The 21,939-nt window shown below is 42.1% G+C and overlaps 1 protein-coding gene across 2 annotated transcripts; it reads left to right on the top strand.

The window, feature by feature from the left end:
* The first annotated feature begins 1,834 nt into the window (after positions 1 to 1,834).
* On the top strand, positions 1,835 to 20,874 carry LOC147613148 (kinesin-like protein KIN-7L). Of its 2 annotated transcripts, none has more exons than XM_086782431.1 (21): positions 1,835 to 2,084; positions 2,166 to 2,341; positions 2,805 to 2,894; positions 3,043 to 3,161; positions 3,387 to 3,500; positions 3,600 to 3,681; positions 3,768 to 3,835; positions 4,059 to 4,133; positions 4,406 to 4,551; positions 4,643 to 4,745; positions 4,827 to 4,907; positions 5,411 to 5,479; positions 5,713 to 5,772; positions 5,876 to 6,028; positions 7,956 to 8,270; positions 8,421 to 8,510; positions 18,060 to 18,218; positions 18,347 to 18,631; positions 18,898 to 18,985; positions 19,472 to 19,575; positions 19,659 to 20,874. In XM_086782431.1, the coding sequence occupies exons 2-21, from the start codon at positions 2,197 to 2,199 to the stop codon at positions 20,154 to 20,156; spliced, it is 2,844 nt and encodes a 947-aa protein (XP_086638557.1). In that variant the 5' UTR covers positions 1,835 to 2,084; positions 2,166 to 2,196; the 3' UTR covers positions 20,157 to 20,874. The 2 variants fall into 2 exon arrangements, with proteins under 2 accessions (XP_086638557.1, XP_086638559.1); XM_086782433.1 differs by having other exon boundaries at positions 18,898 to 18,993.
* The last annotated feature ends 1,065 nt before the right edge of the window (positions 20,875 to 21,939 follow it).

Raw genomic sequence — 21,939 nt, 5'->3', positions numbered from 1 at the left:
AGAATTCAACTGCAACCACTGATCGTCGCAAGGCTTCCATTTAGTGTGTGCCAACACCTCCTTCCATGACATCATCAAATGAGAAAGGAGAGGTGAAGCCATCACTCGAACCTGCTGAGAACCATTCACTACATCCCAGCATGTACCATCAATCTTGGTAATACCATGCACAAGTGCGACCTTCTCTATGAGGGCCTTAGCCATTACCACCCATGGCTCTTGAGATACACACATATCTTGCAATAAAGGCCATCTCCTAGTGACCATATGTAATCTGACATCTAATAGGGCTGCCCCTCCACTCCTCTTCGGAGTAGTAACATGTTCCCAAGAAATCCATGTATGCCTTGGCTTATTTCCAGCTCTTTTCCATGCATAAATCTAATTCATTGTTGTATCTGATGTAAAGCTTTGCCCGTCCATGGCAATAAAGCCAAGAAAAAAGATATCATGTTAATCATAATGGATTGTGCTACTTTGAGCTGAACATGTATAGGCCAACCCAGAGATTTCCAATACTCAAGCTTATTATCTATCCTTGCAGAAATCCATGCCAATAAAGCATATGAATCAACATCAACTCCAATCAGATAACCCAAGTGGCGCGTGATGCATCCCCTTTGTATGACCTATCCATTCCATCCCAAACCAAGCAAATCACTCTTGGTACAGCTTATCAAAGTAGATTTTTGCATATAAACGTATAACCTCTGAAGCAAGACCAAAAGTATCCCAAATAGCCACAGCCTTCTGAATATTATCTCTTTGAGCCTTAAGGAACATGAAAGAATCATCAGCTAATGCTTGGTCGACCATTTGCTCTCCGCTTGGAAGAGTAAGACCTACAACTTCACCATCCTCCACTAGCTTATCTAGTGGATATAAGATTGGATGTGTAACAATTGCAAACAAGAGAGGGCTAAGTGGGCATACCTGCTTGCTAAAATGAAATCTAAAAGAGAGATTGGATTACCTATTGAATGGATTTGTGCCTATGTACAACCCATCGTCTTGGGATGAGCCCAACAAGTTAGTAGTTTTGCTACACTAGTATGAAGACATTGTACAATTTGTTTGCGACTTGGTGATATAAGTCAAGTTGAGATCATTGATGTTATGATACCCATCATTCATGTCACAAAGTGTAAGCTTTGGCAGGACATTGGCATTGGAAGGTAAAGTTGTTATGAGATTGATGAGAAGATGCGTAGCCCGATATGAAAAGGGAAATATTCACATTCCGCTCCGTGGAGGAGCTCATTTGAGTGAAATTGTGCCCAACCCCTACCCATCGAAGAGACGGGTGAGGCTACTCATTCTGTATAAAATCAACACTCGGTAGAATAAAGATGGCTACATCCCCACCTTTATCTTATTGAGTGGATTGACCAAACTCTAGTAATAAAACAGAAAAGCTAAGGTGTCCCAATCCGATTGGCCCTTTGCCCAAAAAATACTCCCTCTTTTGTGTGACATTATGGGGGTGGCTAGGTTTATGGGTTTTTGGTTTGTTTTTGCAAGGAGGTACAACACACACACACACACAAGTCGAACCTGCTCCCACGAATGAGAGGGAGGATGCTACCTCCACCACTTGCCCCTTTAGTTATTGATGTATTTTTTTTACACTCTTGGGAGAGTGAGACCGTGAAAAAAAAATTGTGAAAATCCATAAAGGATTTTAGTAATAGAAACCTTTTCAAGCATAATATATATATACCCGGCAACCACCGGACCTAATGTCCGCAGGACCCGGCCCTAATCTGAAGTACAGTTCAAACTTCAAAAGTTTAGGCGGACGTCAAAAAGAATTGAAAAGTAGTTGATGAAATTTGAACACAGTGTGTTCCCCCCTAACCAGTGGGAAGAAGCTACGGCTATGGCGGATCGTTGTTGCTAGAGGACTAGTCTAGGGTTTTCCAGTTCTGCATCGTACTCTTTTGTTCCAGGTCCTTCATCAACGTAGTTTCTCGCGTTTTTGCCATCGCGAGGCTACCATCAGGTTGCAGAGCTTGTGAAGTTGGCAACGGCCATCAGGCAGGAGCAGGTTCGCCGTTAAATCTTATCTCCGAAGTGAGAGCCAGGTATGCTTTGATTACCCTCCTATTTCCTCTCCATGCTGCACTCGGTGAAAGGAAGACACATTATGGCATGCTGTGTGCTAGGGTTTCGAACCAAACCTCTCTTACTGCATCCATGGAAAGAATCAGTGTAGCTGTACGCGTACGACCGCCTTCTAATTCTGAATCCAGCAAAGGAAACCTCTGGAAAGTGGTGGACAACACCATCTCGCTTTGCAGCCCACTCGGAACCCCCGTTTCAGGCCAAGCTTTTGCATTCGGTGAGATCTCCTGAACCATTGTACGGCTAAGGTTTTGAAACCTCCAAAGAATCTGCATTTCACGAGATTTTCTGCGCCATTGGGCTGTTGGCGCGTAGAGTAGAATCACGCACCACGTTTCATATGTAACGTAGACAAGCATCATTGTGTTGCTAGAGCTTGTAAAACCTTAGAAGTAGACAAGCACCATTGTGTTGCTAGGAATTGCAAACCTGTGGCAGAGCAATTCATCACCATTGTGTGCTAGGGCTTGTGAAAATGGACAAAGTCACGCACCATTGTGATACAATTTGATCACTGCACCATTTTGGTTGCTAGGTTAGCAATCTTGATAACTGCCATGCATCACACAGTTTGATACATCAAAGCCTTTTTTCTCATTTTTGTCTTCTTGAGAGGGGATGTTTATCATATTGGCAACATTGCCATTCGTATGGAAGATTACCCTCAAGGGGTTTTGCAGATCATGTGTTCGGGACAGGAATTGGAACTGCTGCTATTTATGATCTGCACACCAAGGGAGTGATCTCATCTGCATTGCGTGGATTTAATGGTATAGTGTCTCGGACTCTCTTTGCATGTACAGATGCTTTGTAAACAGCTCTACAAGAAGGCAATCGCTTGCTCTAGATCTTATTGAAGAAGGATTGTTTTTTGAAGTTTTAGAAATGTAGATTTTGACTACACATTTGTAAAACCAGGTACTGTCTTTGCATATGGGCAAACCAGCAGTGGTAAAACTTATACCATGAGGGGCTCAAAGGGTGAACTTGGATTGATTGGTTTGGCAGTCCACGAAGTTTTCAGCCATATTCAAAAGGCTAGTAGTCTTGTCTATGCCAAGCTTGCATTTACATTTTTCTTTAAGCTGGCTTCACAAAGAGAGTTCATGTCTGTGGCCTATTATCCCATCGTGTGGCTGATTGAGGCCATCCTCCCCACGGGCATGACCTCAACTGTTAGATGACTGGGTAGGAGTTGTGAAGCATTCCTTAATCACCCCTGCACCTTTGTTTTTATCTTTGCTGGTTGTGGCTTTTAGCAGATTACAGACAGAGAGTTCCTGATACGTGTCTCATACATGGAGATCTACAATGAGGACATAAATGACCTCCTGGCTCCAGAGAATCGAAAGCTGCAAGTTCATGAGAATCTTGAGGCGAGTCTTTTTGGCTTGCACCTCCTTTTTTGAGAACCTATGCAGAAAATTGCAAGCCTGCGTCTGAACATTTCATTGCTACCCTGGGCTTGTTTTCAGAAGGGGATCTTCGTTGCAGGCTTAAGAGAGGAGATAGTGAGCAGTCCAAAGCAAGTCTTTGAACTCCTTGAGTTCGGAGAAGGTGCAGCTTCTGCCCATTGCATGCAAAATATGGTGATATGTAGTAGTCCTGTTTTTTAAAAACTTGTACATTGATTGTGCTTTCAGCCCGCCGCCATGTTGGGCAAACAAACATGAATGTGTACAGTAGCAGGTCTCACACGATTTTTCGTATGGTAAGTGTACATCTCTTGTACAAGCATGTTTTGTGCTTGAAACATTGTTAGGGTTGAAAATGTCTCCCAAGACATTGGGCAGCCTACCCACGGCTGAAAGCATCAAGGGTTGTAAAATGTGGCAGCTTTTTTGCAAAAAATGTGGAGGGGATGTTGGGAAGCCATCCTAATTATCTTTATTTTAATGCTGGTTTGAACTGTCACTATTAATGCCCAATGACAGGTCATAGAGAGTAAAGACAAGCATGCTGAGTTGGCAGGTGCTTGCTTGCTAGATGCAGTGCGGGTTTCAGTTTTGGTAATTATTATCTATTGTGTCATTTTCACTCAGATTTTCAAGGTTTTTGCATTAACTTTGGATGCATTTATGCTGCTACATTTTAGAATGCTTTACCTCCATGTATGTATATGTGTATGTATGTATGCTTTCATGCATGCATGCATGCGTATATGCATGTGTATGTGTGTAGGTGTGCATGTGTGTGTATGTATACATGTAGCGATTGGACATGAATCAATATGAGAAATCAACAATTGCAAAGGTTCTAGAGATCTGTTTTCTGTATGCAGAGTCTTGTAGATTTAGCAGGTTCTGAACGAGTAGCAAAAACAGGAGCTGGTGGTGTTCGCTTAAAAGAGGGAACTCATATCAACAAGAGTTTAATGACTCTTGGTAATGTGATAAAGAAATTGAGCGATGGTGCTGCAAGGCAAGGGTAAGAGTAGTAGTGTCTACAGGCTATTCAAGTGTTAAGGGATATTTATTCATTTTTTTTAACAATTTAATATAATTTATTGCTTGTGCAGGGGGCATATACCTTATCGGGATAGTAAGTTGACGCGTATATTGCAGCCAGCTCTAGGGGGCAACGCAAAGACTGCAATCATTTGTACTATAGCACCAGATGAGGCAAGAAATTTATTGTGCAACTTCCTGTACTTTTTTTTGGAAGTAGGTTTCTGGTCATAAAGCTCATGAAAGGAGGTGCAGGTTCACATTGATGAGACACGAGGCACATTGCAGTTTGCCAGCAGGGCTAAAAGAGTCACCACCTGTGCACAAGTCAATGAGGTACGCTTTTTTACTGTTACTGAAATCATTACTTGTGCTTTAACTTGTTAATTTATGTCATTTGATGCATGGTAGGTATTCAAAGTATTTCTTACTTTCCTGCATTATTGTAGTGTATGTTGCAAGCTCTTTATGGACCCTAATTTTTGAGATTGAAAATGTTTAGATGATATCAGGAAACGAAAGCATATATGTTTAAACTGCAGGGACAATATTTGCACAATGTAGGGATTCAGTGGGTTATAGGGAGTTTAGTGCATCTACACGGCTGGTTTTTTTCACTTATGAGTGCTGATTGTGGAAAGTAAATTAGAGGCTAGAATAGCACAGTATTCAATCGCCAGATCACACCCACAGGCACTCCTTTGAGAGCTCGGCAATCTTTAAACACACATTTCTATGGTGAGCCGAAGAACTTTGTTTGTTGTCCAAATATCAACACACACATGAATTTGGAAAGGGCTATCACACGTTAACAATCTTGGTGGATGCTGGATTAACAGATATTGACAGATGCGGCACTCTTAAAGCGGCAGCAACGGGAGATTGAAGACCTGAGGAAAAAGCTTAAGGTGGTTGAAACTGTCTTGCAGTGGATGAACTATGGGCTAGTTTAACTGGTCAACCGTAACGGTTTTTACAGACATAACTATGGCCTGTGACAAGGGGAGATCTCACCTGGCCATGGGGCGAGGGGATCTCCCCCTCTCTGCATGTCCAGGTGGGGGTCTGTCTGTAAAGACCCTACAATTTTCTCTTTCAAGAATCTATGCCTTCAAGCATACTAACTTGCTGCGTACGATAGGGCTTTCAATCAGAGATTTCAGAGCAAGAAATACTTCGCCTAAGAAATGACTTACTGAAGGTTAGTTGATAATGCCTTACATTGATGAACAAGTAGAGAGGCACACGCATGGACTGGAACTTATCTGGATGTGAAATTTGTTTCAAAATTGTTTTTATTGCAGTATGAATTGGAGAAAGAAAAGCTGGCATTAGAGCTGCAGGAAGAAAGAAAAGCGCAGGTGGAGCGAGAGCATCGTATTAAAGAGCAAGAGCTTAAGATTGAAAACCTTAGCTCCTTAGTTATCACATCAGCATTGGACGATGCTCTGAACAAGGTTAGTTGTTTGCCATTTTTTCTATGTAGAATAAGTAAGCATGCCTGATCATGGTGAGCATCAAATTTGAAGGAGAATGCAAAGGTGAAGGGCTAGCTATTAGTGCTCCACCCTTATATTGCAATGCCCAGCCATCAGCTAGCTCATCAATGTAAAGCTCCCATTATGAGTGGTAGCCATGGTTGAGCAGCTCAGATGCTTGGCACCCTAGTATGTAGACAAGGATGATTGCCTACGGAGGCCAGATGTTTTGTAGATGGCTAAGGGAGGTTTGACACATTGCCAAATAGGCTACATGCTTGTGTGGATGGATATTTCCTTATTGGTCCATACATGGGGTCCAGACAGTGTGTTCTTGAGTAAACTGTTCCAACCCCATGGATGGACCGATATGGAGTCTACAAGTTAAGATGTTTGAGAGACTTTTTCTTTGTAGTCTTTGATACAAAAATTTTGCAAGCTGGATGAACCAAAGTCAATAAACATTGTTTGAGTGTCAAGATGTTTGCATAACTTTATGGCATAATTTTGTCCCTAAGACAAGATTCCTACAAGCTTTGTTTCGGTCATATACAAGCAATTGTTGCCATTGTGGGTAACCTTAAGTCATAGTTGTCAAAACTTGGTGTTGGCAAGGTCCCAACCTTGTTCTCACGTTTTTGCATGGGAGAAGCTGTTGCCAATCGAGGATGTTTGCATCCCAACTTGCCAATCAACCCCATTGACAGCAACATTGGAAGCATTGGTTGGCAAGTTGGGAAGGCTACATGATTAAGCTTGCACTTATGAAAATAATGTCCTACCTAGTTGTCAATGGAAAGATATTAAGGGCCATCCTAAGTGTGGTTGTGTCATTGCCATTGTGGTACACTGTCAAATAACTTTTTTTGCCCTTTAGTCTCACTCAAAATCCTACTTGTGCATGTAAGCCTTTGAATGGAATACAACTAACCCTATGACATGGCGTTGGGATTGATTCCCATTTTCATTTTTTGCTGTTTTCAAAAGGCATTGGGAGTTGCTGTTTCTGTTCTGTTGGGACGTTTTGACAAGTATGCCTAAGTATTTTACACCTTTTGACCTCATGCTTGGAAGATGCCTGCTGATATGCTTTGCTCAGAACTGCTTAAGAGATATGCTTTTTCAGCAATGTTTTTCAGGTGCTTACTTTGCTTCATTCATGTTTCTCACCCTTTCGTTTTCCTAGCTAACAACTGCTTTGCCTTGTTGGGAAACCATAATGTGTGGAGGGTAAGAATGAGGTGATCTTTAATAGTGCAGCATCTAAGGTTATTATGTTTTTAATGCTGCTGATGGCGTAAACCAAGGGGTTGGTTTCTCCTGAAGTCCTAGCACCCAAAGTGGGGAGAAAATAGTGACCCACTGGCTGGGCAAGAGGAGCCCTGGGGATGACAGCTTTGATAGTGTTCATGCTTTGTGAATGAATCGATCACATCTGGTAGTGTTGGTCCTAGGGAGTTGGCTTGACATAAAGAGGATGAACTGTTTCACATTAAAGGTAGAAGAAAGTGCTCCATGGCTCCTGAATAGGAAGAGCTTTGGCTGAGGTGTATAGAAAAGCCTGGAAAGGGTGGCCATGATGTAGCAGGATTGGCACTGCATCTATGAAAATCAACTTGTGTTCAAGTATTCAAGTTCCTCCCTTTTGTTGGCACAGTGGATCTTGAAATTCAAGAGGGCTTTAGCATGGAGATCATGAACCACAAACTTATAAAGGACAGCCTAGCTTAGAACTTAAGATCTACAATTCGCAGTCCTCCCCTTTGAGGTAGAACACCTCAAGTGTCCCAAGCGTATTCAGCAGGTGTAGGTTGGCGGTATGGAACTCAAATCATTGTGCTAGGAGGGGAGTCCCCTCACCACCAAGTTAGTTAACCATTAACTTCTTTAGAGTTGTTATTTTCAGGAGAATGGAAAGCATTTGGAAAACAGGTCTTCACAGAACACAAATCAAAATTGCCTCATTACTGTAAGAAGAGAGAGACATCAGAGTCCCCTGAATTTTGAACTGCTTTCTGAGAAAAGTGCTGACAGAAATGCAAAGTGCTCAAAGAGGGCAATAGATCTCCCAGAATTACTGAACTTTGAAAATGTTGCGGACGAGGATTTGTGGGTAACCATGAATGATGGCCAACCCTTGGCTGAACCGGATTTCTTATTTTCTACTCCAAGCAGATGGACATCTTCAGTTGGTAGCACAAAGGGGGGGTCGTCTTCTTCCGTAAGCTCCTCTATTGGTCCTTTTTTTACTCCCATTTCCTTTTCTCCCCCTCTTATGAAGAAATAAAAAACTTTTTGTTTAAGCTAGACCTGCATGCTTTTTATCTAAACTAATATTGAGTTTGCTGGGACTTTCTACTATCGAGAACAGGTTATTGGTGTATTGATGAGCTCCAGAGTAAAAATGGAGCGATACAAAGCTCAGCTAGAAGAGGCTTGGAAAGAAAACTCCGAACTACGGGTATGACTAGTGTTGCTGCTTAATTACGACAGTTTTAGTGATGTTGGTATCAATCTCTATGGTAAATGTGACACCCTCTTTAGATCTGAATGTATAGTAAAGCCCATTAACCTGGTCGATTTCGTGCAAAGCTCTCATGTCCTTCCACGTGAATCATGCTCTATATGCTTCATACTTTGGAAACAATGTTGATTGTTTTTTCATCATGCTTCATGGTTCACACACACCGAAATTCATTGTTATCTGTGAAAGACCAATAACCATACCTTTCACATGAAGCAATTGAGGGTTTTTATAACTCCAATCTCCTAGCCTCTCATGCTAAAGTTGACTTTTGTCATTCCTTTAAGCTACCAAAGCATGTTGGTTCTCAGTAGTATAAGCTTATAAAGCTTTCCATCCTTTCTCACTTCATGAGCAAAAACCTTGAAACTATTCTTCATGTCCTTGATGAGACATTTGTCTTTGCAAATACTTTCATATCTTGATCTACAATACAGCGCACAAAAACAAGTTTCTTGCTAATTAAAAAGCATCTTTGACATGTCTTTCTCAATGGAAGGAAACTGAAATATCACCATACCTCAATGTTTTGAGCACTATCAGCTCCAAGAAAAATACTATTCTTACATCCTTCTTTGATAAAATTTGAAAACTAATTCACCTGGAAATTCATATGAGAAGATGCTCTAAATCAAGGAATCACTCACCATCTTGAGTTAAGGTGTCTGTTGCCATGAGTAAGAATTCACCCTTGTGCTCACTTTGATTAACAAATTTTGATGATTACCTTTCTTAATTGGGAAAGTTTCTTCCTCTTCCTCTACCTCCATCCACCTGTTGTGCTTGTTGATTGAGGCATTAATACTCTCAATATGTCCTCCTTTCCATAATCATAACAAGAGCCTTTGCTTTGCATTGCATTATTATTGGATGGTCTAAAATTTTCTCTTCCTTTAGAGTTATAGGTTTGTTTAAACCTTTGTTATTGTCCTTGATGACCAAAAGAAGAGTTCTTATCTTGGCTTTGCAATGGTCAATTGGAAGCATTTTTGAAATTACCTCTTCCACAGTCACGACGTTCTCTTTCTTTTGGAAGTTTGATTCCACATTGTATGCTTCTTCATTTCCCCTTGTAGCCTTAGGATTGAGCTCACCTCCTCTCTTGGACATGTCATCTCCAACCCATTTTACTCCATTTCATGTCACTTTTTATCTAGATTTTTATATGATGTAATTACTGAATTTTCCCATATTTTTCAGCTATTTTATAGCACTTATTCCAAAGCTTACAGATTATGGGATCCGGAGTCGCGATCCTTGGTGATTTCTCGCAATGTTCACTTTGTTGAACCCTCATTAGTTGATTCTCGTTCTCATCCTGAGCTTACCATCAAGGTCCCTCCTCCTTCCTTGGCCAAAACTGATATTTTATCCAGCCCAAAAGGGTGTGATTTTTGGCATTTATTTGTCTTGTTCTACTAGTCGACAACTATCCCTGGCTGACCAACACCCCTTCAACATATATATACAAAAAGCCTCATTATTCATAAAACAATCAGAAGATCATCATTTTTCTTTGCTGGTGCTGCTGTTTTCTGTTGCTGCCGGCACATCAACATCAACACTCAGATCAGGGTTATTATCTGTATGCTGCTACTGTTTCTGTTGCTGCCAGCGCATCAACATCAATCAGTTGCTCATCGTTAAACTTCTTCTGCTGTTGTCGGCTTCTGCAAATGCAGCATTCTCTACCTGCAGCCATCGTCGGCCTACATCTCTGGATCTGCAGCACTTGTGCTTCTCATACTCTGGAGCAGTACCACCTCTCTGCTACACCTCATGGGGACATCAGCCCTCTCTGCTAGACATCTTTGGGACAACAACCCTCTCTGCTCATTTGACACTGACCGTGCTTCACCTCACATCAGAGGGACTTTGTACTGGATTTCATTCATTAGTATACATACACTCACTCATCTCTTCCATGCTGTATTAATTTGCTTTGATCTCTCATACATCCAATCTTTTCATCCTTTTGCCCTCACAACACGAACTCCACCACTAGCTTCTCCACCATCAACTTCTTTAACCCTGCCTCTCCACCCCTACTTCTTCCTATTCCGGCTTCTCCTTCTCTTGCTCTTGAGCAATGGAGGATTTTCCCCAAGATTCCACGATGGTTGGAAACCATTGTTCATGATTCTCATCTCTCCGATATGGAACTTCATAAGCTTGTTGATTCTTCAACACAATCTTTGATATGGGCACGGAGATTACAACACCTTTGTCATTCTTGTAACGTTGCCTTGATGAGTACAATGATACAAGCATACGAGCCTACTCTAGCTAAAGAGGCTCTTGCTCTTCTTGAGTGGCGAGTAGCCATGGAGGCCGGGATGGATTCCATTGAGGGGAATCGTACTTGGGAACTTGTGGACCGGCCTCTGTGAGGGAAAAAGGACGAAGGACTAGATGTACGAGATATCAGAGCAAAACAACACACCATGAAATGGGTGAGTGAGTGTATATATGATGGTGAGTGAAAATATGTACAAGAGGTCCTCTGATGTGAGGAGACTGTGTGAAGAAGACCGGTGCAAAAGCAAAGATGATGTAGGAGCTGAAGCACGTTCAATGACGAAGGCTCGCGTCGATGTGAGGCAAAGGCACTCCATGAGGTGGTCGGTGTCGAAGGCCCGTGTTGGTGGATGCAGATGCACTCCGAGGTGGTAGTGGGCAGTGGAAGGTGAAGTGATGCAGACTCTGGTGACAAGGGTGCTCCAGTACCTGAGGGGTGATGAGGAGCAGAGGGTTGCCGTCCCGAGTGGTGCAAGCTTTGGTGTCGAGGGTGCTGCAATACTTGAGTGGTGGTGAGGAGCAGAGAGGGCTGCCGTCCCGAGTGGTGCAAGCTCTGGTGACAAGGGTGCTGCAATACCTGAGTGGTGGAGAGGAGTAGAGAGGGCTGTCGTCCCGAGTGGTGTCGATGAAGATAAGCAAAGAGGGTTGCTGTCCCGATGATGTGATATGGTGAGCAGAGAGGGTTGTTGTCCCGAGGAGAACTGTAGAAGAAAAACGCAGATGTGTTGTAGCAAAGAGCGGGTTGCTGTCCCAAGATATGAACTGATGATAAAATGAGGATGTGTTGTACTGTAGCAGAGTGGCTGCTGTCCCAAGGTGTGAGCTGATTTAAAACGCTGAAGTGCTCTACTGTAGCAGAGAGGGTTGCTGTCCCATGATATGAGCTGATGTAAAACGCTGAAGTGCTCTACTGTAGTAGAGAGGGCTGCTGTCCCATGATATGTGCTGATGTAAAACACTGAAGTGCAGAGAGTGGGCTGCTATCCCAAGGGTATGCTGCATAAGGAAACATTGGAGTTGTCAACGATGATGGTATGGTGATGTAGAGTAGGGGCTGCCAGCAGCAGCAACAACAGATGTGGTCGATGATGAGGTATATGATGTGGTGAATGATCTGATGAAGCCATGTGTATATATATGAGGTAGGCTGTAGTAAAGGGGCTATTGGCCAGCAGCACAAGACCTAAAAAACCAAAAATAACCAAATAAATCTAGATAAAAACCCCCTTTTTGGGGATGGAAAAATGCCATTTTCACAGTCTCTGCATCGACAAGTTATTGGGGTCAAGTGGGTCTTTAGGACCAAGTTTCATGTTGATGGATCTTTGGACAAACACAAAGCTAGATTGGTTGCGAAAGGGTACTCTCAGATTGAGGGAGTGGATTATGAGGAAATTTTTGCTCTTAGAGTCAGATACACCACCATCCAGATAGTTCTTTCTCTTTCTCCTCATGAGCATTGACCGGTTGACCAAATGGATGTCAAGTTTGCCTTAATGGTGACTTACATGAGGAGGTGTATGTTGAACAACCTCAAGGTTTTCAGGTTCTTGGAAATGAGGGTAAGGTGTGCAGATTGCACAAAGCCCTTTTTGGTTTGAAACAGGCATCCAAGGCGTGGTATGATAAGATTGATGTACTCTTTCTTTCCCTTGGATTCCAGAGATGCTTTGCAGACATCAATCTCTGTCTTTCTTTGCTCAGGATGCTTTGCTCTGTTTGATTGTTTTATATGTTGATGATTTATCGATCATTGGCTCACATCGGTTAGATTTACCTCTCACCTTTGCGATGATTGATTTAGACTTCTCCACTACTTTCTTGGGATGGAGGTGTATCAGTCTTTCGATGGAGTGTTTCTTAGCCAATACAAATATTTGTAGGAGCTCCTGGAGACATTTGGGATAACCAAGTGCCGTCCAATTTCTTGTTCGATGGATCCTAACTCCAAGCTCTCCCATGATGATCCCTCTCTCCTCTTCGAGGACAGCACATAGTACCGGAGACTTGTTGGTTCTTTTATTTATTTGACTTACACCAGGCCCGACATTTCTTATAGTGTCAGTGTTCTCAGTCAGCTTTCTTTCGCTCCTCGACATTCTCATTGGCAGGCTGCTTTGGGGATTCTTCGATACTTATCCGGTACCGTCTCTTTCAGAGGAGGCACTGAGCTTGTGGGATACTTTGATGTTGATTAGGTAGGTGATCAGGATGCTCGATGATCCACTTCTGGTTATTGCTTCACTCTTGGTTCAGTCTTATTTCTTGGAGATCCAAGAAGCAGAATACAATTTCATTATCTTCTACTAAGGCTTGAGTACCGTGCTTATCTAGATACCTGCTGTGAGCTGTTATGGTTGTTTCAGATGTTGAGCAAACTTAATGTACTCTCAGATTCTCCGATCCGTATTCGTATGGACAGCCAAAGTGCCTTGGCATTGGCTCAAACTTTATCCTTCCATGGTAGGACCAAACATATTGAGATTCACCTTCACTTCGTTTGTGAGCTATACAACCTTGCTGATCTCTTCACCAAGCCTCTTCCTTGAGATACTATTGATAAGCTCCTTACTTGTATGGGAATCGGACCCTCGTGTTGGAGCTCAAAGGAGGTTTTGGACATGTCATCTCTAGCCCATTTTACTCCATTTTATGTCACTTTTTATCCAGATATTTATATGATGTAATTAGGGACGTTTCCCATGTTTTTCGGCTATTTTATAACTTAGTTTTAGGCTTTTTTAGGCATTCTACCATTTGTCCAAACTAGTAGCTTTTTGCTACAGCCAATTGGCTCTACATATATGTATATGAGCATGGACATTGTTCATTAATAATTCATTTCAATATTTCAGTTCTTGGCTATCTACTTTCTCTTGTTTGATCTCTACTTGCTTCCACTTCATATTCACATATTCTCACATCCGCTTGAAGTAAAATGCCTACAAGTTTTTCAAAGAAGTGAGACCTTTAGCACAATGCTTATCATTGTTGGATATCAATGCTTCACCCTCATATTATATTATCCAAGCATTGGTTAGCTCATGTTTGTACGATCCCCATTACGAGGAGCATCCATGGTTGAGCAGATCAAGCTTCCGACATCCTCGTATTGACATGGAATGGTGGCCTAGCAAACCAAATGGTTTAGAGATGGCTTTGATTAGATTTGGTACATTACCAAATAGGCTACATGTTGCGGTGGATTTTTTATCCCATAACAATCCATCTATGGAGAAGGTAGACTTCACTCTTGGACACCAGTTATGACCATAGACAGACCTGCACAATCATGTCATGTCATGGTTGCCTCATGTATATAGACCTATATAGATACTTATCTACAAAGTTGTCATCATTGTGAGTTTACTCCTTAGCTTCTATTGGCATAATTAACATCACAATGAATCACACGCTTGCATCACAACTAGAGGAAAACTTGCATTAGAACATGGATCATAATCATAAATTATAGTGGCTTGGGCTTGCTTAAATAGACCTCAAACTGAATGTGAAGGGTCTTGGGATCTTCATATCCCTTTCACACCTCTTCATATCCCTTCTCATTTAGGAATCCTTATAATTGACTGTGAGTATATCAACCACTCAATATTCTAAGTTCTAACACCTCAATGATTGTGAATGTCCTAGGTGCTATCTAAATAAGTGAAGATTATCTTTCATGTTTGACTTTGAAGAAATTTGAGAGTTATTTTTAAAATCTTTTCTGTATCCATCCAAGTAAATGCTAAGGTGTTGTCTCTCACTCTACCGCTTCATAAAATATCACATGTTACCAATGAAAAAAGGTACTATGTGTTGATTTTTCAATAAGCACAATCCATTATAATGGGGTTTACACAAGGTACAAAAGGATTAGGGCCCTAGGCTGCTAGGTCTTGTGGGGATGACTTTCAATATCAAAATGCATTCCAAACAAACATCTGGTTAGCACGTTGATCAGCAGAGTAGTATTGAGCTTCTTCTGTTGATGCTTTGCTTAGGTGTTGGATTGCCTTCAGTCTCAGCTAGCATCTGGCCCCTTACAGCTTCTTTGGCACCATGTCCACCGACTCGACCATCTCCACTCGGTCAACTTGTTGCCCACGATGAAGTATCCACGTTTTGACTACCTTCTAACCCTAGCCATGCATACACAGAACCCTGTGGGTTGCTACTGTCAGAATGCGCAGCGGAAGACTAATGCACATAGGAGACGCATCACCATCGAGCTCCACGAACACCCCCAACGGGCACTGTAGCATCCCTCCATCGGGCTCCCATCTCCCAATGAGCTGCCTCCCAAAACACCGGCCGGAGGAGATAATTATGACAAGGTGCCACTCTAGCCTATATATGGCTCTTCAACTTTCCATGCTTCCACTTATGGGATAATCCAAGGCACCTTCTAGCCATAGATCACAAGCTCGAAATCGCCAACTCACCGACCCAGTTCTCCCTGCTATGAAAACTTCGAGTTTAGGCACATATCTAGCTTTGGCTAGCAAGCTCAAAAAGTATTAATTGATCCTTCCTAAAAAAACACCACCACACAGTACGTATGCTGCTCTCCCACCTCTGACAAGTGTCGGAGGACCATGCCTGTACTGAAGAGTCGGGGATGGGGATAGACTATCCTGCAATGGGCAAGCTTGAGTGCTTGACCATCTGTTGTCTCCTCACAATGGAGGGGTGGGTCTTGACTCCGTCACCCAGGCAACCGCCTCCCAAGGGATGATGTGGGAAGAAGTCTGAGAGGTGGTGAATAGTCAAAGAATCCTCAGCCACACCTGCTGCGCTTTGGCCAAAAGCAATGTTGTGACTCTTGTGGGTGGCTGCATGCACCTCATGCACTGTGTGCAGGACAACCACCAATGGTGGCCAGCCACGTGCCAACTGCTAAACTCTTGTGACCTACATGCCAGAGGAAAAGAGTGACCTTCTGAGGTCGGAAGCTGTTACACAGTTGCTTCAGGGAATCTAGGTGAGATGTCCTTGGAGGACCAGTGGTCCACTGAAGCGGGAGTACCGTCAATCTCATGCATCTGGATCTGGCGGCCTAGCCTCGTGGAGTAATGAAAAAAGGGGGTTCTCTGGGCTGAAGGGGTCTGTCCACTCCCGTCACCTCTTCTCCCTTATGCTTGGCCTTTTCTTAATGATGCTAATGCATAGTGCCACTCTGTTCTACACAACTTTGCTATGCACGCTTTACCCAGCCTAAAACTCTTATGCTCAACTTATGTTAACGATAAAAAAAAACATCATCCACATCAATATTAATGATGACCTGTTCTCTCTTGACAAGCAACCCTCAAGGGAAATCCTTAATCTTTGAATGGAAGGGAACCCCCCCAGACTTATTAGTGCACCATCCCAAACATTTATGTGCCAAGCCCACTCACTAATGCATGACCCATTACATGTAAAGACCCATTTGCCTATACATGATGCCCCACTAAACTAGATCCAACCGTTCCGAACTATGCTTTGAACACAATTCTTTTTGGTCCCCCTACCTACACCCACTAAACCCATTCAAGAAGCATCTTATTCTGGAGTATGTACACTGTTCCCTTGGCCAGTGGACCCTTCTTTAATTGTTCCAAGCCCACTTAAAGTGTGCCAAGCCCACTTCCAAGACCAAGAAGAGGTCAGAAAATTTCTGCCACAGTACTTCTTATGAAGGCAACTTCAAACTCAGTCTGATTGCGTATGTTCTTCAGTGCATGTAGGGGTCACACATTGCTTCCATCTATGATTTAAGGGTGTTTTTGTATCTAGATATTTGTGCCAAGCCCACTTCCAAGACCAAGAAGAGGTTAGGAAATTTCTGTCACGGTACTTCTTATGAAGGCAACTTTAAAACTCAGTCTGATTGCGTGTGTTCTTCAGTGCACGTAAGGGTCACACATTGCTTCCATCTATGATTTAAGGGTATTTTTGTATCTAGATACTTGAAGGTGTTCACCACTTATGATTTGGGTAGAGTACAATGGAAGCATGCCCTCTTCAGCTTTTGACCTACATGATTTTTTGTCTTCTGCACGCTCACTTTAAGACGGTTGTGCTTACAAAACCTAGGACAACCAGTGAATTTTGAGCATCCTCCTCAGAATGAGTCACGAATCACATGGTGAGCAACTGCTGATCTGATTCGTGGCCCTTATCTATTCTTTTTGAGATTCCATTTTTTAATTGCACCTAGCATTTGACACTGGCAAGCAGCAATCCACAGTATATCTTGTGGAATAATCTCAAAGGCTTTTTGAAGTCGACAAAGCAGCAATACAGCCTGCCACCCTTGAGTAAAATCTCTTGCATGAGCACCCTCAGAGCTACCTAATGGTGGTCAATCATGCTATTTGCCTGTCCAAAACCTTCTTGCCCCAATGTTTCTTTGTATTTTTGGTCTGCTTGTGTGCTCAGTTTGCATTCCATGACTGTCCCAGAGAGTTTGACAATGGCATAGCTAGTCATGACTGTCCGAGAGAGTTTGACAATGGCATAACTAACCATGATGGTTTGGTAGTAGTTAAATTGATTCGTCTCCTGTTCATGATGCAGTTAGCCCAGTTTCTGATGTCTCAGGAGCATGTTCAAGAAGTTTGCTCTATAATCAATATGATTAGCTGACATGCAGATTTCTTTTGAAGTCTTTGCCCAAGTTGCGGCCAGCTGGTTTATATTAGTTCTTTCTATCCAAAGTTGTGCAAATGCCCAACCAACTAACGCGTGTGTGTGTGTGTGTGTGTGTGTGCGCGTGTGCGTGAGCCTGCCTTTCACCTCTAGGTGATAGAAACAGGTGAAGGAAACTCAGTTCTATGGTTTATCTACAAGGATCTCCCTACTACGGTGACATCTATATGTGTGATCTCACTTGCTATTAGGTGTTGAGGACGTGAGTGTAAGCTATGCATGATGGAGTCGATGAAATGAAGCCTTGTGAGTCAAGGTTGCACTTTGGTTTTTGTTAAGTTTGGGAATTAACCTAACTTTCCACTGGTATATATACTACTCTGAAATCAATATGGTTGAGTATTGCTCTAACATTGAAAAGCAAATCAATTTTGATCCTGTTGACAATGGAACCTGCAGTAGCTTGATGAAGATTGATGTTTCTTGTTGCTACCTATGGTGACTTACTGCTTTACATCAATACCTCGTTTTACAATGACGTTCATAATGCAGATTCAACTTCAAGAGCAATTCACATTTCAAGCCGAGCTTCAAAATGAGCTGATGAAATTGGAAAAGGAATTTTCCATGTCGAAGAGCATGGCCAATTCTGTGGAGGAGTTTTGGGATGTTTTACAACTGGCTAAATCTTTTCTTTCAACAGTTGTTCGTGTAAGTTTCCAAGCTTGAGTCCTTAATTAGAGGCAATTTAATCTTTTGGGGTCTCTCTGTGCTCATCTTTTTGTAAGGATGGTGGGTCTTTTGTCCAATATCTGATCAAGTATACTTGTGTATGGTAGGATTTTCTGGTCACTGAGAAAACCCATATCCAATCAGCTTTTCTACATGCTGAGGATGTGACAAACAATCAAATAGAGAGCCTAAAAGGTAAAGTCAGTGAATTAGAAAAGGAACTCTTGAACTGTAGAGATGAGAACGTGGAACTGCGATCACAGTGCCAAGCTTTGGTAGAACAACCCGAGTACTCTGGTGCAAGTATTGTCAGAGAATCTAAAGAAGGCATGCGAATTGAGGGTGAAGGTCTTATGGCATCAAGTCGTACAAAGTACCCTTCTCAATTTCAGGTGAGAAAATGCGTTGTAATTCAGGTAAAGTATTTATCTGCTGCCATGACAGATTTCCACTTGGATTCTTCAGTTTCTCCCACAACCTAATGGTCTAAACAGAAAATCCCTGCCCACGAGGGATGAGCAGTCCCTCTTCACGGGTGGGGGTTCATAAACTTGTGAGCTGATTGACAGCCCCATATTTAGGGATTATTGAAATTCTGATATTATGCTCTTTTAGCTAAAAAGCAACTGTTCTTTGCCTCCCATTTCACTCGTTGCAGGAGGCTGGTGCTTCTTTTGTCTCAGTAGACTGTGTTGTTGACAAATACTCGAACGAGTTGCCTTCTCCTCAAGACCGCTTGTCTAATGGTACTACGGTAGTGCTTTTTTGCTCTTAATCAATGTTAAACAAAGCTGATGTCCAATGGTCCGTGGATATGGTTTAGTGAAGTGAACTTTTTACCAGTATCATTTCTACTATGGTGCTATAGTATCACTCTCTCATTAAGCATGATCAAAACAGCTATTGGGTAGTGTCCAATGTCATGGGATAATTAGGATCTAAGAATCTTGTTAATGGCCATGTTCTAGTGGAGGAACTTGTAGCTTATAGGCTTTCTTCTAGAATGAAAATAATATCTTATGGAGATCTGCAGTAAGTCTTCAAATTTCAACCTTATCTGCTGCAAGTTCAGGTCTCAGTTAAGACCCTAGGCCAGTGGCCATTCAGTCTTGCAAAGTCCTTAAATCTACAGCATTCAAAATCACCTTTCTAGGCATTTGGAAAACTTCCTTCTCGTTTCACTACTGAAAATATGCTTTTCTTCCTAAGCCTTCAAGCTTTTCCTGTGCTAGGTGGGGCAGCACTCATCTCAACTTGTAAGGACAGCAATAATCCTCAGCAAAGAATGGCCGTCAAGATGCCTCAGGTGGATGGTCGGGCAAGGAGCATGCAGAAGGTAATGCCCAGTTTGCATAGTAGAATTGTGAAGCAAAATCATGTGGACAAATGTTGGTTCTGAGATCTTTTTCTTTTGAGCAGGATCACAGCATTTGTGTATCAGATGACAGTTGGCTCAAATGCAAAGGAAAGGGATCCATGCGTCAGAGTAACAAAGATAGTGCTTTAAACGAGGAGCAGCTGACAATGGGGGAAAAGGCCTCTGAGACAGCCAATGATGGCTTCAGAAATCAAAGGCGTATTACTAGTGAAGTAGACTTAGAAGACCAAAAGGCACTGACAGAAATGTTATTGATGTCCAGAGAACATATCAGGGCCTTGGAGAGGCAAGTCTTGCTGGCAAACCTTGAAAAGGACAGGACAAGGGCACTGTTGAAAGAGCAGCTCCATGCACATGAAAAAAGCATGGTGGCAATGAAGCTTGAAAAGCAAAGGTTTGCAGAGGAGCTTAAGGGTATAATGGAGGCAATAGCAATTCAAGACAACTTTGTTACTTCGATATGCCATGGAATAGAAGAGTCTGACAAGGGAATGGAGTTTGCATGCCCTAATTTGCTTAGGCAAATACCATTAAACTGAGTGTCAATGGTGGTACACCATTGTGTGATCCTTTGGCCTACATGGCAGCTTAAGAATAAGCAGGTCACGACCACTGCTCTTGGTACTCAAGTTCAAAGCCTTGAGAGGTAAATAGCTGTTGGCATGGCCAAGCTGCATTCTCAGTTTATGTGCTGGTCTCAATCAAACACTGAGAGGGCAACCATCTCTGATTCCCGTTGAAAAGGATGTACAGGGGGTAGTCAAGCCATGTAATTAGAGAAATTGTGCACTCTTTAAAAAAAAAAGGATGTAGAGGTTTGTATTGACTACCTCTGGGGTAGGTTGGGTCATGAGCTAACCACTTGGCCAAGAGCGTGCTGTCAGTAAGCTCGTGGACTTGGGTTTTGCTTCTTGCAAAATTTGCCCCCTCCTGTCGTTTTAGCTCATGCCAAGCTAGAATTCTTAATTATTTATGATTCTTACGTTGTGGCCAGTTGCTTGTTCATGGCAAGTTGTCTCCTCTTTCAAGTTCATTGGCTCCTGTGTCAACAGTAATTAGCACTGGAAGAGGAGTCATTTGAGAACCCCAAAACATGTCAAGTGTAAGAAACTTAGAAGCTTCGGATGAAACTCAACTCTTGGCATGGAGACGTTTGGTATAGGCCAGCTTGGAATCTTCTCATTTGAGATTGGCAATGTGTAGCAATGCTGCATGCATTGGTATGTTAAAGGAACTAGATATATTTGAACAAGAAAAGGGTTGTCATTACCGATTCTTGGGTAGGCTGGTGATGAGAAAGTTCATGGAGTGGTTGGACGAGTAATAGTAGTTTGTTGCACACTCGAGGTTTCTTGGAGGGACTCTATACTATATACAATCAAGCTCATATGTTTGACATAGTATCTTGAGAACCCTATACTCAAGCTCATATGTTGACTAGGTCTATTCTATGAGCTACACATCCATGCTTCACTAACTCAGACACTTAAGCACCAATAGCAACCATTCTCTCGTATAAATTTAGCATGGCAGGTGTAATACAATGGATAAAATTTTGTGGAAAAATAATTCTTCCATGGTAGGTGGTGTTCTGATGCTTGTTTTCCTTGCTATTTAGGCCATAATGATCCATTGACTCCACTCATTTGTCTTCAATGTCATTGTAGAATTATCATTGATCCTATAGCTGAACCATACACACTTTTGAAGCACTTTGTAGTAGTATTTATTAATGATTGTGTAGGTAAACATGGGTTCATTAGGCCCCATTCACATCACATCACTTCCATTTAGATACGGATAAGCTAGCGCATCTACATAAGAAAGTTGTAATTGTGGCTCTAAGGTAAAGATAAACCACACTTAATTGGGCAAGGTTAAAGTAAGCTCTTGACTTGAACACCCAATCTCTAGTCACTTGTGTTTTGACCATCAATATAGCCTCTAACCTCAATGATTTTTAAAGACACGAGTTATATTAAATTTAATTTAACTATACATGTGAATAAATATGACATCAAAATATTTTTTGCATTTTCATTAAATATACTCTGAGATTTTCAAGAAAAAGAGTGTTTATCTAAGGTTTTATTTTAATATGTAATGATTAATGCTTGAAAAAGTCAACGAAATGATGACCTACATATCCTCTTTGTTTAAGGCAATTAAATGATGACCTTCCATATTGTTTCTATTTGCATACATTCACCCATATGCTTTTTAATTTAAGATTCACAATTCTCTATAAAAAGCTTCAAAGGGCTCACTCAACGAATAGAGGGACGAAGAGAGAGGAGGGGAGGGAGGGAGGGGGTTGGCGGA

This window comes from Cibotium barometz, chromosome 44 (genome assembly GCF_041138505.1).
Source record: "Cibotium barometz isolate CiBa-2024 chromosome 44, ASM4113850v1, whole genome shotgun sequence".
Taxonomy (NCBI): Eukaryota; Viridiplantae; Streptophyta; class Polypodiopsida; order Cyatheales; family Cibotiaceae; genus Cibotium; species Cibotium barometz.
Note: the sequence above shows the minus strand (reverse complement) of the source record. Positions and strands in the feature narration are given on the sequence as shown.